Consider the following 17,781-nt stretch of genomic DNA (forward strand, 5'->3'; position numbering starts at 1 on the left):
GGGGGGGGAGGGAGGATGATTGATACGATAGATCACCCAACCCACATCTTCCGGGGGTGAAAGAGGCCCTTGCCCGAGTCCATCATGGTCTACTTCCCCAGTAACAGCTCTCGTGAGCCCCAGATGGGGATAGATGGAGGGGTGAAACACAGACACAAACATCGTGAGGCCACAGGCCAACGACGACGAAAGCACCAGTAACATCATGGTATCCGCAGTCAGTAACTTCATGAGACGGGACCCGAAAGGCTAGACTGCCCTTTGCCTCCTTCACCGCCAAGTGAGGGAGCATTTCCCCTCTTCCTGTGACGGATGATGGGGAGTTAGCGGCCGAGTACTCAGCAGCAGGAGACAGAGCTCCAGCCAATCCTGCCGGATAGGTAGTAGCACCGATGAGATGCGATGGGGTGTTGATGGATCACCGACCGGGAGGCTGAGAGCGCGCGGCCATTTCTCTCTCTCTCCCCCCCCCCCCCCCCCTTCTCTTTCCCTCTCGTTCACGCTTCACGGTACGCCAGGGCCAGTGGGGTCGTATGCGAGATGCATCTTGGAATGGACGGTTGGTATGTGGTGTACGTATTGTGGTGGTGGTAGTAGTGGTGTCGACGATATGTAGTGGTTGGTGGTAGGGTATGTTATCCAGTCCCAGCTTTATGCACGACAACAACTGTTGTTCATGCCGCTTGTCGGCTATCCCACCCAACCATCACTCAGAGTGCCTTCACACCCACGCACGCCCATGACACTGAATTCGCGGAAGGTGCCGCATCACGATTGGTAAATAGCTCCGAGAGGCACGATGAAGCCAGGTGTAGCTGACTACTTGGTAAAGTACGTAGCACCCAGCAAGAAGTAGAGATCAGAGAACGGCCGGCAACGACGATGATGGCGATGACGCTGAGACAAGGAAGGGTCCGATCCAGATTCCAGCCAGTGCAGTCTCCCTTATTGACTGGACGAGAGGAGCGAAAACAGACGCCGTCTCATCAATCCCTCTGCCACCGGCCCCAGCCCCAAGCCCTTCCCAAGCCCCAAGATAATGCGCTAATGCAAACACTTAAATAGCTTGACCCATGAACGCGCGGAGCTAGGGCAGTTGCTTTCTTACCCCATTCTCCTGATGCGGTCCAAGCTCCAACTGTAAAACTAACCAATGTACGTCGGCCCAGTTTGCTAGGTTTTGTCGTCCGAGGTATCATATTTTCAGGCGCTTTCCCAGCTTTTCTGGTCTTTCGTCTCGTCTAGACCACTGCCGATCAATGATGTTCAGTGGGATGACCCATTGGGACCCATTGGGACCCATTAGGACTCCGAGATCTATGCTATATTAGTAACATGGCGGCAGATGTCGGCGTTTTTTTGTGTGTGTATGTTTGAGAGATGGCGATCCGTTTCGTCCGTTCCCCTTCCGGTGTCTCCATCAAATCATGCCGCTCTGGCATGACTGCACAGAACTGCAGTACTGCGTAGCATGTACGGGAAATGCAGGACAGCGTAGCAATACAGTATGAGACCGGTGATTGTAGAGCGACGCCAGAGCGGGAACAATGCCTTGGAGATTGCCCAAACACCCAAACATCCAGGCCTGGGGCAGGACTTGGTGATAATTCCCGGTCCGGTAGCAGAAGCCGCCGCACGTACGGTCCTTCCGAAATGTCGTGACGGACTTCCGGCCGATCAAGTTACTGACACAGCCGAAAGTTTCGACCCAAGTTGACGTGTATGGCTAAAGAGACAGACATACCTACACTGTGACACTGGGAATGGGAGAGGCGCGGGATGTCCACTTATTTGGGTAACCCATCGGTTGCTGGTGGCTTTGAGGAGTGAGATGTGCGATTTTGCTTGGTAGATTCCAGGTCGAGATGTTTGATACATAATGAGAGCCTGACTTACATATGTAGTATACTGCGTAGTTCTAACTGCTGAAATCAGGTGCTGTTGTTAGCATGAAGCTGGTATCTTCGTATGCACACTAACACAAAGTAAATGTAACTGTTATCGATACTTGTGTAGTGCACACTAGTCTCGATAGACTAAGCCGTGGAGTGTGCTTGTTGCCGATCTCAAGAGCGAAGGTTACACAGCTCCGCAACCGAACACCCGGAAGTCCAAGGAATGCCCGACTGTAGTGCCGGCAAACAGCTACGAGCCTACGACGCCGTCGACACGGCGTGGAACTCGGGTACTGAATCAGCTGAAGACAACTGTCCACTGCGCTGCAAACGACCTGCAATGCTGACTCTTGCGGTGAGTATGGGAGTGAGCTAGTGGAGGAGAATGGACGACGGAACAGCTCATCAGCTGTCTAGAGTGTACTGATCACAAGGATTGAAGGAGTTTCTAGTGAGAGCTCTTTGTTTGAATGGAGACATGGATGCAAAAGACAACACAATGCCTGATTTGGTAATGAGAAAACAAACACGTTGGCAACTAGCAAAGTCGATTGGCCAGAGACAAGAGCCATTTTCTGAAAGGCCTGTGTGAGTGGCTACCGTGAACGCTTCACCGACTTTCTGTGCTGTTGCTGCAACAGCTGCTGGCTTCTGGAGCTTCTTGCTAGCCAGCAGTAGTGCCAGCTGCCAGCCCAAAGTCGATGCAGCAGCAGCTTGTTTGGGCCCAAGCTGGAGGGGTACTGCAGTGATCTCAGTGGATGGCTTTAGTGTAGAAGTTGGGCGTTGGAGAAGGCATCAACAAAACTGGAGCCCCCCCCCCCTCCCCAGAGATTCTCCGTCTCCGTCCCGGAGGAACGAGACAAGTCGGAAACCGTTGATCGATCAGACCAATGACAGGGGCATTCCACTTTGTGAGATAGGAGTGGATTCTCACTAGTGTATTTGGCAGAGTGCCCAGTGGGGTGCTTCTGGAACTCTCTTGCGTTCTTGCTCCTCCATTTCTCGCTCCTCTGTTTTCGGCAACCACCTCCAGCTCCTCCTCGGGCTGCGGCTTTGCCCATGCCATTCATTCCATTCTTCCTTCTTGTTTTGTTGTTTTTCTCTTGGGCGGGAATTGGATCGGGGACCCCTGGCTCTTGTTGATGCCCCTGACCTTGTCGTTGTGACAATCAACAGTCCACGATCCACATTCATCAACCGAGAGGCCCAGCCAGAGGAGCCGACCGGCCGGCGTCGGCAGGATGTCTCTTGTGATTGCTCTTTTTGGGCTATTTTTCGTATCTCATAATGGGCTATGGAAATGGAGAAAGGTGGAAAACATAGAGAATGAACCCCACTGTATCATCGTGTTTTTAATGTAGGCTTGCTCCCCACTGTAAATCCTTCCCGCTTGCCGGCCCACGCCGTCGTGTTCCAGCTCCAGGGCAGAGGTAGGTATCAGAAGCGAGTCTCCACATTTGGGCAACTTTCCGGGCCCCAGACTCGGGAGTCTTTTGTCAAAAGACCGTCCCAGCAATCATCTCCCCCTCGCTTGCGTGCAGTGCCGCCAAGTCAGTGCACACGCATGGCCGCACGTACTGTAGTGTACATAGTGTACTGCGTAGTTGTACGCGGGCACGATCTTGATTTCCCGAACAAGGATATCCACGTCTTGTATCAAGTGTGATGATTTGAATAAAGGACAATATCACAACGTTGGAAATGAATCTGTTGGTTAGAAACACGCAGATTGACTCCCGGGAATGGCATAGTGGTCGGAGCTTAACAGCCATATTCGTCAAAGATTACCGTGTGGTGGTTTGTCTAGCTTGTGAAGTGCTAAGAGTGATTTGATATTGATAATGTTGGAATGAAGGGGCCATGGGGATCTTCCCAACCACCAAGCCCCTTGGGCATATTGCCCGCTGGATGCACTGTGCCGCAGCAATGATGATGATGGATGACGACCGTCGACCGTCATCACCAGCTCCGGAAATTGATTGTTGTTGATCCCGCTGTAATAAAGAAGTCGGATAAAACGATGGATCGCCCTCCATAGAGGGAGGCATGACTTCCCTATTGGGATGGATGGATGGAGGGGCAGATGGGATGCTCGTCGTCGAGGATGTCACCTGCTTCCTTCCATGCCTTGTTGCCTTGGCCCTGTTCTAGCTTGGCTTCTGCTTTTGCCTTGTGTGGGAGTCGGGAAGCCATGATTGTCTGTATAGTAGATAGGTATATCGATCCCTTCTTGCAACGATGATGAGGCCCTCGCTTGTCTCCAGCCTTTCCTCTGATTGGAATCCTTTCCGTCGCCCCTCCCACACTCCCAAATGTCTACTTGGGCCCAAAGAAACTAACCCCCTCCAACCAATCATCGGTCTAAATGCAGACAGTCAGCATGTGAAAGCAAGCCTCACTTTTCCTTCTGATTCGTCCCTCCCATTTCATCTCAATTCTCGATTTTCTCCCAGGCGCAAAGCCAGGGTGAGAAATGCAGGTGCCCGCCCGCAGCAGCAGCAGCAGCAGCACAGACTCGCACCCCCCCACTGCCCACCACACACAACACTTTTTCGTCCCTCTCGTTTTGAGCTCGGGCCCAGGAAACAGAGAACGAAAAAAAAGCAGGGCGAGGTGGCACCAGCACGAATCAACCAATCACCATCCTTCACATCTCTCAAACAGGTCAATGTCTCATCTCTCTTCTGATGCTCAATCGTCGTCCTCGCTTTCTTGCGGCTTGCTTGCTTGCTTGCTTGATACTATTCTTCCCAACCACCAACAAAAAACTACCCGAGACTACCGACAGTGAGAGGAGAGACAGAGGGGTCCTTCCTCCTTCCTTCGATCAGACCCTTCAGTTTCTGGTTATGGCGACTGGTAGCCGTTTCATTCCATGTATTGCTTCAGTTTAAGTCCCCTCTTTTTTTTTTCTTTCTCTGTTTTCGATATCGTGCATGATCCAAGGTTGAGACAACACTCGCTCACTCACACACTTGGGAGTTCGTTCTACACCTGTTTTGGCTATATCCTGCAACGCTACTGCATAATGCCTACAGGAATGTGGCATCGTTCTTGCTTGATCTTGGTATCCTTCTCGCACGAGAGTGAGAGTGTGTGAACATATCATGATGCAGCAAGGCAGATAGACAAAACTGGCAGGCGCCCGCTCGATTGCCATCGGGCGGTACGCATAGGTTCTACCGAGCGGTAACAGGCAGGGAGTGTGGTAGCCGCATAGGAACTGACTGGTAGGGTCATGTTAACTCCACATTTGAAGGGCGCAGGGGCAATATAACAAGCGGTTACATGGAATGATTGATGTGTTGAGACATCTACCATAGTGTCGGACTCTCCGAGCCATCCGTCTCGACGTCCATCTGTTTGTTGTCGCTTGCAACGATCTCTCTAGATTAGGTAGCTAGGTACCTTGTTTCTTCTGGCAACTGCTGGGCGCTGTTGGAAACGCTGGGAACATCTGATAGTGGAGTGACAGTGGGTGGTGTGGATATTTGTTAGTGAGTGATTTGTGACCTTGTGAAAGATTGCATGTGTCACTGGGTGTAAAAATTCACAAAGTCGTCTGCGTCATGCATCTCGGCGTCCACACGAACCCCTGAATGGGCCAGCCCGGCGCACAACCGGCCCTTTTGGCCCACCGGCACTCGTTGCCCGGGTGCCCAGTAAGCCTACGGTACTAGGAGGGCAATTCAGGAGTGCTAAACATCGGCGGAACTCCCGACATGCAACTATCACCAGTGCCATCTCACTGCAAAAGTGCCCAAATCTGTGTGTCCGTTGGTTTGTCTCGACCATCATTTGTATTTCTCTCCTCCCAAGCAACCGAGTTAAGCGCGGTTACAGGAATCAAAGCAGCTCTACTAAGCACATTTCTTGATCAAGACAGCCCATTCCCTATTCACTCTTGTACTATCTTTGTCTTCCCTCCGTTCCAGGCGCACGGAGGTTTTCTCCAAGCAAGAGTGTATGCAAAAAAAAAAAAAAAAAAAAAACCGTATTTCGTCTTTGCGCGTCAGAACCTTCTCCGAGGTCGCGCAATAAAAAAACATGCTCGTGTTCCATCATTTATGTCGTTCATCCGTGTCTTTTCATCAACTCCATCATGACCCAGCAAAGAAAAAAGAAAAAAGAGAAGAAAGAACATGTGAGAAATCAGAAGCCCGCTTGCCAAACCGACTCTGTCGAGATTTTGAATAGATGAACAACGGGAAGTGGTATCATTCAGCAAAAAGAAGCGTATGTTGCAAGGAGCCTGCGCCTCAAACTCATAACAACGCTCGCTAAACACCACTCCGTTTCTTTCCCGAACTCCATTTCTCTATGTCGCGCCAGACGGAAAACAGACTTTCTGCCTGCCGAAAAAAAACCAAGAGTGGCCGACAACAGCGCTTATCGAAACATAAGCCGCTGACATGACAAATAAGGGAATGAAAAACACATGTCTTCTAGACCCCAAATAGAGCGTAACGTTGCGTCGTGAAACCTCCAGATCTTTACATTCCTCCCCCGGGTTTTGTTTTTGTTGCGCCGAAAACGTAAAATGACAAGTTTTCCACCCTAGAAGAAAAGAAAGAAAAAAACATGCAAATGATGATGGTCGACCAAAAAAATCGACCCAGTTTTCCTTCCCAACCTTTCCCCGCATGTGAAAAGTGCGGTTGACAAACCCCAAACTCCAAACAGTGTATCGAAAAGCACAGGAGCCATCCCACCCCATCTTCGTATGTGTACAACCACACAATCTCTTTCAATGAAAAACGTACAGCAAAAACGGAAATCATTCCCACTGGGAAAACTTGCCGCTTCTCTTTATCCCGGGCTCCTGGGTATCATAATCCGGACAAAGACCATCATCTATGTGGTGGGATATTAGTTTAATCGAGAAGGAAGAAGTAAAATGAAATATCTCCGGCGTCCGAGTTTGCCATCGGCTGTAGCATGGAGACATAAGAAGCTGAATGAGGTGTAGCCTTCTGGCTAACCCAGAAAACGTATTGCAGAATCTTGCGACCGACTAATAGCAGCCTTGGATATGCGCAAAGAAAGGTACCTGGTGGAAGGGAGCGTGGTGTGAATGCGTATAGTACTTGATGGTTTCCCAAAGGTTTCCAGACGGGTACTTGGATGGCGCATAGTTCGGCTGGACCGAAATGGGCATCATCGGCTGCTGGATAGGCTGTGGGACCGTTGTTGGGTAAGGCTGCTGGAAGTAGTCGTGTTTGTACTGCGTCAGTACGTTGGGATCCTCCAAAGGTTCAAAGATCACCGGCTCTCTTCCCTGCAATGGCTGCTGAGGCGGAGGTGTCTTGATCTCGGGAAGATCCGAGACCAAGTCACCATCATCGTCCTCTTCCAGGTCCTCAAGACTCGAGCAGGCCGAGGTAAGCGACCCATCATCCGAGGAGCAAGTAGAGCCCTCATCAGACATGGAGTCCGACGAAGAGGGTGACATGGGCGATGGGTATTCCTCGGCGTCCACATATGTAACTTGGTGCTCAAGTGATGCGGGCGACTGGGTGAACCTGGAGCAAGCAAGAATCCGGGTTCGCAGCTCGGGTAAGGTGATCCTATGGTCAGGATTGGGCGTAAAAATCCTTCCCAAGATGTCGTTCAGTTCGTCCGACACCGGGAGAATGGTCTTGAGGAAATCCTTGCTTTTAACGAAGGCCCGGTAGGTGGAGTCCTCAAAAGACGCTTGCTTCCATGGGTTACGTCCACAGGTGAGATTCACCAGGATGACTCCAAGGCTCCAAACGTCATTCGGAGCGCAATAATAGAAAGGCCTCCTTGCTGTTTGATCCAGGCACTCTAAATGAACAAGAAAAGGAACAAGTCAGTTCGTTGTCCAGGGGGGATCGGATGGAAGATGAGAAATGAGAACGAGAAATCGCATGGCCAAGATGGGCTAGGGGGAGATTGACATCAGAAAGTTCGCAAAAACATGAAAACCTACCTGGCGACATGTAAAATGTTGAGCCACACCCGTAGTCCATAGATGTTGCCTGTTGAATTGCGAGGCCGAAATCTGCCAACTTGACAGTTTCGCCGTTGTCAGAGACGAGGATGTTCTCTGGCTTCAAGTCCCGGTGGTAAATTCCACGGCTGTGGCAGTGTCCTACGGCATCCAGGATCTGGAGGAAGACACTCTTGGCGAGCTCATCCTTACCAACATATTGCCCACGTTCGGTGATGTTATAGAACAGATCACCCTCCGGGCAGTACTCCAAGACAACGTAGATGCAGTCATGTTGTTCGATGATCTTGACCATCGAGACTACATTGGGGTGTCCCGAGGCCTGGTGGTGCAAACGTATCTCCTGGCGTTGGAACGTAATCTGGCGAGCATCCAGCGGGGTCCCATTGGGGTTGAACTTGCTGAGGCACTTGACGGCATAGCGAACATTATCCTTCAAGTCGACGGCTGAATAAACCACACCATATGCACCAGACCCCAAGATCCCTGAGAGTTGGAGCGAGTTGGTGATAAACATGCCTAGTCGGTCTTCCGCTGGCATCGGGACATAGTGATGTTGCTGTAGCTGGTGAGGTGGGGGGAAAATATACTGCTGGTCGAATGGTGCTGGTGATGCCGGCGGAGTGAGATATCCAAGCTCTGACACATGATGCATGATCTGTCCTGGCTCCTTGACTCCTGATACTAACTCCTTTCGGGCCTGGTTTAGGCTAAGCCGACGGTGAATGGGCGCAAATTTAAGTCCGGGAAGGAGAAGAAATGATGGAAACAGCAGACAGGAAGAGAACAGAAAGACTGGATTAGATCCTGCTCCTGGTTGGGTATATCCTCAAGAAGACCAAAGAAAATGAAAGTCCGGGTCACGTCCTTTTGCTCCTCTGGAATGGATGGAATGGCACTGGCTCGAGTTTTGTCCTGAGTGGGTTGGCTGTAGATCCTGAACGTCCAGGCTCTGGGTCGCAAACAATCCAAATGTTGACTTCGAGTGAACGGGTCAACAAGTATTGGACGAAGGAGGTATGTGTATGTAAGTCGTTGGTTGAAGGTTGTTGAGTTAACAAGGGCGGGATATCATGGAGTCGTTGACGAAGTTGTTGTAGGAAAGGATAGTCTTCACGGACACTGGGCCTGGAAGAAGGACGGGGGAGTAGGAGGTGAAAAGACGATGCCAAGTGAAGTGAGTGTAGAGAAAGGTGACGATGGTGAAGGAAGCTAACAGCACGAGGCAAGAGCGTAGGTAACAAGATGCGGACCGGAGATCATAGATATTTGACGATACTCTCTTTCACTGGCTGGCGGGCGTGCTTACCCTGCCGCCCCGTTCTCTGTCAAAGGATGGCATGGTGCAATGCGACCCTCTTCGGCTTGCGTGTCTGGGTGGCTTGATTGGTCTCCAAGTGCCCCATGTCAGGCTGGCCATTCATCCACCCGAAGTCGTCCCCAAGACTGTGTGCAAGGGTGGGTGAGTACGAGGATACCGCGGTACATGCAGGGTGCGGTCGGTACGACGGTACGATGGAAGGTACTAAGGCACGGAGGGTGTGAGACTTGGGGGACTTGAGAAGCGCCGAATTACCCACACCCACTCACCTCCCTCTCTCCTCGCTGTCGGTACCCTCTTCTGCCTTTGCCTCTCTGTTGCCGGACGCTGTGGCCACCGGTCGGCTCAAACCAGCACATCCTTGCCGTCGAGTCTCATGGGACCACAATGCACCATCCTATTCTTAATCTTGGGTGGATGGCACTAGAGCGGAACGAGCATGGCGGCAGATGGTTTTCAAGAACAGTACATACACCGCTACTACTTTTTGGTGAGCCGGTGTGTAGTTCTTCTTTTTTTTTTTCTTACTTTTTGGCACCACCTGGGCGGGAATGAGGGTAGATGAGGTTGAGGGATTAGAGGCGTGTGGGGCGTCTTGGAAGGTCGCGAAGGTCCATGGAGCACCAAGGAATGGGCCTGCCTGCTTGGGGCGTCCGCTAATGCGCAGCAGAGTGAATTGTGACGACGAGCAATAATGAGGACAGGGGTTGTCTGACACAGATCATTCAAACGCCCTGTGTCACTGCCTCTCCATCTTGCCCATGCGGACTAACGTCCAATGCTTGATCATACACACACACCCCCTTTTATCCTTGCCATGCGCCCCTAGGCCGTTGATTGCTCATCAAAGAAGCGAATGGGATGTGCAGGATAATGGGATGCTGTCCCTGTCAAAAAAGGAGGGGGGTGAGCCGAGCTGCTAGTATGAAGACCAGCACTGAGTGCAAGACTGAAGGATCAGAGCGGCATCCACCGAACCGCATCGTTTCGTTCACAACAGGGAGAGGGCGAAAACTGAAAAGCAGAAGAGCCACAGCCAGCGCGCGTGACAGCGTGTGACGCACTCTGCGATGCCCATTCCCGCTGATGAATGAAGTGTCCTTGTTGCTGAGAGCAATGCTTGGTGGGCCCGTGGCTTTTGCCGATTTTCATGTTTTCACCGTTCAGGTGAGGAAAACGTGTTGTATGTCCGTTTACCGACAGGAGAGGTTCTTACAGCGAGAACACACGCACACAGCCATGAACGCAGACGCAGACACTTACAGACTGCACGTGAATCTCAGTCCCTGAACGAGACCGCCTGCTTGTTACCTGTCATCCAATGCCTTCCACCCGTAGCCGCGCTGATTCAGTACTCGCCAGCAAGGCATCGTCGTTCAAATAGACCGGAAAACGTGTCGGTATTCATTGTCAACGGGACTGGCGCTTTTTTTGGTCGTGTGAGGTTGATGAGGTACTGTTCAGCAGGCCAAAGCCTAGTTTGATCCGCCTGTCCGTGTTGTGAACACTTGTGTATTGACCTAGGATATGTTCCTTAACATAGCTGCAAGCTGGCGTTGGTGGTTCTGGCGGATAAGAAGGATTGAACGGTACTGTTACCGATACGTGTGGTGCTGATAGGAAGTGGCAAAAGTTGAACAACGGGAAGGAGGTTTGTGATTGGCATGCGGCATGTTTCTGACGGTTTCTGAAGCCGCAACACAATGCGGCCAAGCGGCTCCAGAATTCCGATGATGTCGGGGCTTGCGGGGGGGCTGGTGGAAAAGTGTATGCTGACGAATTCCTCGCCTTCCCATAAAGAAGCCGTACCGTATTGCGCGTCAACTCCTCTCGCTCACCGCAGTCACCTGGACGCCCCAACGCCCCTATGGCAGGCACCGTTAAAGCAAGATGGGCGGCCTTACGGCGGTCATCATCCATGCCGAGCCTGTTTTGCCCTGTTTGATTCGACCAAGACTTCTCGAGAAGGTTACGGATCCATGCCTGATTGGCCATGCAGCCTTCGCGGCCCTGATTCGAAACCTTGATCCATGGCCATTATGTATCTCGGCTGAAGTGCAAGTGCTGCATTGAGCAGATCGGCTGTGATAACGCCCGCTGAAAAACCAGCATTAATCACTGTTGGACTCGTTAGTGTGCATAACTACAACGTCAGGGCTCTTTGTAAGATTATGAAATATCAGCAAAGTGCATGTAGTGTATAGGCACTGAATGGTACTGGTACTGGCACATGCCGCTACAATGACCGTTTCAGGGGAGCTCAGGATAGTGGTGTTGTGCGTGCTTGACACATTGGATGAGCAGGCAGCTCAACTTGTTATATGCCTACGAGTATGGTGTATAGTCTCTTACAGGCATCCCGTCGAAGCAGGGCGAGAGCCAATTCCGATATTTTCACGCGGAGGCGCTCAAGTAGATACCTAGCTTGCCTAGATATCGGACGACTCAGTGGGCGAGGCGTGTGCGTCAAGAGCGCTGTGCTCATACGGAATTCAGGTAGTGAGGCTCGGGGCTTCCATATTGGGTATAAGTGGTAGGCCAGTCCTGATTTGATGGCTGGACTCGCTCTTGCCTGGTGCTTTGGGCACTATGTCTAGGTGTTGCTGTATCGAAACGTATGTGGGCCGTCATATGTTGCTAGCGCAGTCAGTTGCGGCTGGCTTCCAGAGTTTACGGAGAGGGGGTAAGATGGGGGAGGACATGGACCATGGGCTGGTTACAGAAGAGGAGGGTTGCAATTCCTCCATCCATCTATCGATTTGCGGACATTAGACGGCGGGCGGTGGATGGAGATGATCGATGGCCGGAAATGAAGGCAATCAAGTGGAAAATTATCGGTTGGCAGGCACATTGTGACGATTGCGGATTGGAACTTAAGTTGGGACAAGGAAACTAACTGGATTGGTCACGGGTGAAGAAGGCTGTGTTTCTCGTCGTCGTCTCAAGCCTTGTATTGTGAGTGACGTTAGTAGTGTAAGCGAGGTGCGGGTCAATAACAATTTCGCTATGGATTTGCGAAACGATCTGTTAGATGGCGGCAGAAGCTGCAGGCAGACCCGAGCTTCCACTTGTCAGACGCCCCAGTGCCCTCGCATTCGCTCCTGCCGCGCAACTGCAAACCTGAAGTGTCTGTTCAGTGGTAATGTTTGATTGGCCAGTCAGCCATACATACACACAGTACGCGGGCAGTACCTCTAGGCAGTCAGTTGTTCTTTTTCATCGCCCCGCTAGCAGGAGGTAACGTGGAAGTCCCATCTCGATTCTTCCTTCTTGAACCAAGCGATGGGATTATGCAATTACGCTCGCTCTTTCACTTGCAGCAAATGATGCGCGGCATCTTCCTGCATCCCTCACATATGACGGATCCTTCTCAACTCTCAACCATCCTCAAGCTTCAGTTTGACATTTGTTGGATGCTCTCCAGCTGGGCGGGCGTCTAGGCAATTTCACCAGACTCTCCCGTTTTGACATCGAACCGCTTGCAACATGGCCACCCAGTCCACCGAAGCTGTGACTTGCCGCGGCCGCATCCCAACAGGCCTGCTATGGTAGGCTTTAACCAGAAGAACAACGGCTCTGATGTCTGTAAGATCGTCGACAGGTGCTCATTTCAGGCCCCGCCTATTTCAGGACTGAAGGAAGCACTGGGGACGAGCACAAAGAAGCAGAATGCTCCCTGGTGCTCCACGTCTGCGGTATAGGGTTGCATTATTGGTCGCCTCCCTGCAATTCCTTCCATTCGAGTGCGATTCGGCTCCCACACCATGGGTATATACATACATGGCTTGGAGGAGTTGGCAGGATGCACTCATCACACTGACGGCACAACAAATGGTGGGCCAACATACCTTCTCGTCAGCTGAAAGTCATCCCCTCCTTTTTCTTCGACGGCCATAACCACGCCCACGCCCACGGTCCCACAGGTGACGGCGTTGTGACGGCGCTAACTACATAAGACGGTCCCAGAAGTTCAGAACCACTCCGGCGGCATGGTAACGGTACCTTGGCAGAGACTAGAAAACCTGATCATCTGGTTCCAGAAGGCCGGATCCCGTTTTGAATCCCGGGCCAAGACAGCCTAGTCTGAGCGGCTCATGAACGACGACGACGACGGGCACGGCGACAAGCATGGCCTTATGAAGATCTCCCCGCAAAGCACTCGTCAGTCACGGCTCACAACATCATGCTGGCGAGCCCATGGGCCGCTGGGTGAGACATCAGTCCCGCCTTGATATTACTCAAGTACACTACACTGCACTAGTGTAGTGTACGCTTGCTTCTAGAGCCCTGGCCGAAGGATCCGCAAACATCAACGGGTTTTCGCCAAGCACACGTTTACAACGTTTTGTTGACGCACCGCGGTCGGAGATCTCGATGGAAGCTCGTCACTGTTGTCAGGAACGGACAAGGCGGGGCAAATTGCCATCCTGGACATTTACATCATTTGCAACCACACAAGTTGCTCCCTCGGAGGGGAACTACAGCCGCACGTCATCGGCAACGGCCGATCTGTGACCATTCACTGACACTGCATGGCAGCGATCCTATAATAATGATAAAAAAAAAAAAAAAAATTGGAAAACAACAACTAATCGTGCCACCTTCCAGCCAAAGTGTTGGTACAACTCCATATATACTCGCGATTAAGCCAGCCATGACCGACTTTCAGCTACGCCAACCGGCGTCACCGTGACTGTTATCTTAGGCTCTTCTCGCTTCCATGTAGGACCTCCCCGCATCACAGCAACGCTCTATCAGCTATGGTCCATGAATAGCCATGTTGCCTCCTAAGCCTCCAAAGAAACGAAATAAACCCTATCAGCCTCCAACTTTACACGGTCAGGCATTATGTCAGGCATGAATGGATGAGGATCCATGAGGATGTGCGCGGCATATGTCTCTCGCACAACATAACGCACAACACAACAATGTCTGTATTCGCACGTGTTTCGGGCTGGTCCAAGGTGGATTCCGTGAAATGCAAAGCTCACTTCCACTACTCCCTCCTTCTCCAAAACCCAACCATTCAAGTGGCCCGGGCTTGGGAATGGGTTGGCTGTATGCTCATGTCTCGGTTGCCAAATGCAGCATTAGATTCGATGTAGTGTCGGACAAGCCACTACGTCTAGTGAATGGCCAAGCCCCCCTCTCTCCAGAATCACGATACCAGGTATGTGCAACCCCGTGACTTCCAGAACATGCAGATCAACATAGCCGCATTTTGCAGAGTTCGAAATGTCATCTCCGCGAGAGCTAATGCGAAACAATGATCGCCGCCTACCGTCACCTAGCACACCCGTCTCGTCTTCGATCTGGGGCGTAAGAACTGAATCGTGGTGTGATAAGTACCATGGTAGTGTTACTCTTGTGCTTGCTGGGCCGGTGGCCATTTCCGATATACACAACTTGCCAATAAGAAGGAGAGGCTCGTTAATATACGAAAGTCCCAAACCAGTGTCAAAAATCGACACCAATATGTCCACAATAATGCTCCCGATACCTCTTCCACATGATTTTAAATATAGCATCAGCAGTACACTCGGAAGAATGTCGCGAACTCAATCAGTCAAGGGAGGAGCACTGTACGATGCCAAATGGATATCGCTATCTGCGCTAACATTCGCAGTAGCGTCACAACAAACCGGATGAATGTACCATGCCTTATAGGTATACCGTATACAATAATTCTGTCGGAGATCCCCTACTGAGGTGCCTTGCAACTGTACGACTTCGTCGGTGTTATTGATAAAGGCGGCTCTTCCTGTCTGAAGTGTTAAGTAAGGCTTCATCGGGCCTGTTGCGCTACGCACGTACCTAGAGGTACAAATGCCTCAAACCGGCGTTTGTATTTACCCTACAACGACAACAACACTGGCACATTTTGGCTCGTGGTACAGTCGGAAAGGGCAGCGTCAATTGAACATGTCCGATCCTTACCAAGAACTGGCTCTGAACCAACAGCAGCATGCACGGCAGACAGGAGGGAGCTTATGGAAACGCAGTGGAACATTTGAGGCCGCCGCAAGAGTCTGTCGTGATACACGACATTCCCTCCGATGGTCGAAGAAACTGGACATATAGACCAAATAACTTCACAGTTGAAAATGCGAGATCGGCTGGATGGTCTTCAGAGTCGAGACAGCAAATAGCCCTCTTCACTGACTTCGGTGCTGTGGCCCTAGGTAAGTGGGAAACCAAGTTGCTGGCGGTTGTCAGTTCGTTGATTCAAGCCTGTCATGAAAACGTCAACGATGACCCCTTGACTTAGCCATCGAGCCGGACGAGCCCAACTTGCTATCCACACTCAGGGAGGAGAAATGAGTGCACAAGAAAGGGGAGTGAATATTCAATTTTTGATTTGTCGACATTTAGAGTGGTCTATACTCAACTTGACAATTTCAAGCTAAACGAATATTCCTCAAAGACAGCACCCTCCTACTTTTACTGCGTAGAGGTTTACGATAATAGTGTATATTCTCAACGCACGTCTGAAAGGATACGGGGATAATCCTTGTAGCACAGCACCCATTACGTAGCTACCCGCTCACAAGCTATACAGTAATGTCCCCTGAAAGTGCAACTAATCCGGGCTGACAAAATCCTTTGCACTTTCTAGGTATTTGCACTTGGGGGATCTAGTGCACAGACCATAAAGCCCCCTCCGGCCACTTAAAGATGCTTAGCTATACCAGAAAGTGGGACCTTGAAGCCTCGTTAACTCGGTATAAGTGTTCTCTCCCACCAAAACTAAACCCCTGTAGGTGCAAATCCGGACTAGAGTCTTTGCACTTTGCAGTTTGCAGGTTTAATATGGTAAAACAATTCCGGCCACCCAATTCTTTTGCACTTTAGGGGGTTTTTGCACTTGGGGGTGGTTGCACTTTCAGGGGACATTACTGTACGCCGTTCCGGGGTAATAGTGTACTGTTGTTACAGCAGTAGCAGCATTTGAAAGCAGGGCTGACAACCGACTTGAGATAAAGCATGCAAATCCGAATTCGCATACAGTACTGACATATGTAGACCTACCGCTTTTGCGCTCAATCAAGGTATAAACAGTTCCCGCCAGCAGGCGTCGACCTGAATGACATGCCGGGGGAGAAGTAGCCGGTAACATGGAGTCATTGATCTGCCATCATCCCCCTTAGCAGGCACCCTATTTCCAAGGGTGTCCCGATGTTGTTGTACATGCACATCTACGCACTACATATACACAATTTTGCTATTTGTCCTGCCCAACTCGGTTTCTGCCAGATATACAATACTGACTGCCTGCGCACATGTATCTCCCGAGATCTGGACAACCGTTGGGTCCGTGAACTTCTCAGCTTTGTCAGGCCTGTCATCCGCCTTATCAGCCAACTGACTTAAATCCGTAGGTCTGTACAAAGCAGTAAGCTCCGTACGGAGGCCGGCTCTGTACTTGTGAGCCCTACGCCCTTGCTCCTTTCTAGGAAGAATGGACGGCAACACTATTACCCACTTATCGGCCGGGTCCGACGCAGGATGAGACAAAAACCATGTCTATAGGTTAGACGCTAGACGTTGTCTGGTTCAGTGGCTGAGTCATCTTCTCAGTGTCATGTTGAGCTAGATGACCAACTTCATCACAGGATGTGAGTAAAGTCTTCGCCACAGTTGCCATTACATTGCTCTCCATAACTGGTCTATAGGGAAGTCATTTACGTGTCCCGTACTCTTAGAATAGGTTATAACAGTCACATAACTCTATGAGGATAGCCCTCGTGGAAAGGGGCAAGTTCGTGTCACATACCTCTATCGAACAGGAGTCTTTGGTTCATGACCAGTCAACAAACACTTTTTTTTTTTTTCTTTTCTTTTTTTTTTTTAAAAAAAAAAAAGAAAAATGCAATTGACGTTGGCTGGTTAGGATTAGCCAACCAACCAACCACTGGCCATGCCTCATTATATGTGAGCCACCAACATCGTCAGCCACAGGCAATCCTCCGTGGTGGTGTTGTGGTGATCAACCGCCTATCCGCCTGCTTGCCCGTTGTTGATGTGGTTCGCCGTACACATAATGTCTGGTCCGTATGTGTAGACTCGACTTGCGGACAACTATAGCGTTGGTGAAATACTCAATAGCAGTAAAGTGAGACCGGATGTGACATGCATAAGTGAGGCGGCGATTCGTCTGCTTTGTCCTTGAGTGTGATGCCCCATGATGAGAAGTGACATACCTAATACTATTCGTAAGCTGTAACTCCTGAGTGGGCAAAACATTGTAGCCATAAGAAGTTCATTGCTTGCACATGGTGTTACATTCTACGATGGACGACAGACAGAGCTGGAGATCCATGAGATAAGGCGCCGCCACACGGCTTTTACATTGTATAGTCAGACTATTAAACTCATGCTAATGAACGCTGAATTGTGTGCCAACGGTAAACGTGCCCGGTTTTGAGGCGTGTTTCAAGGGTCCAAGGCCGGTGGCAAGACCCCAGGGTATGTACTGTTTACTACCGAAACTTGCCCCTTCTTGCGGGGAACGAGTCATCCATTAAAGATGGGATTTCCATGAGGCCAAATCAATACATGTATGGGTCAAAGAGTGAGTGATTCTTGCTGTG

At 50.7% G+C, this 17,781-nt stretch overlaps 2 protein-coding genes across 2 annotated transcripts; one reads left to right on the plus strand and one right to left on the minus strand.

The window, feature by feature from the left end:
- Nucleotides 1-205: 205 nt before the first annotated feature.
- NEUTE1DRAFT_98975 (uncharacterized protein) lies at nt 206-1,040 on the plus strand (the record flags this gene model as incomplete). The annotated part of the gene is made up of 2 exons (XM_009850787.1): nt 206-217; nt 840-1,040. The coding sequence occupies 2 exons, from the start codon at nt 206-208 to the stop codon at nt 1,038-1,040; spliced, it is 213 nt and encodes a 70-aa protein (XP_009849089.1).
- A 5,050-nt stretch (nt 1,041-6,090) lies between these two features.
- Nucleotides 6,091-9,072, minus strand: NEUTE1DRAFT_78166 (uncharacterized protein; the record flags this gene model as incomplete). The annotated part of the gene is made up of 2 exons (XM_009850788.1): nt 6,091-7,703; nt 7,849-9,072. The coding sequence occupies 2 exons, from the start codon at nt 8,522-8,524 to the stop codon at nt 6,910-6,912; spliced, it is 1,470 nt and encodes a 489-aa protein (XP_009849090.1).
- Nucleotides 9,073-17,781: the final 8,709 nt, after the last annotated feature.

This window comes from Neurospora tetrasperma (assembly GCF_000213175.1).
Source record: "Neurospora tetrasperma FGSC 2508 unplaced genomic scaffold NEUTE1scaffold_2, whole genome shotgun sequence".
NCBI lineage: Eukaryota > Fungi > Ascomycota > Sordariomycetes > Sordariales > Sordariaceae > Neurospora > Neurospora tetrasperma.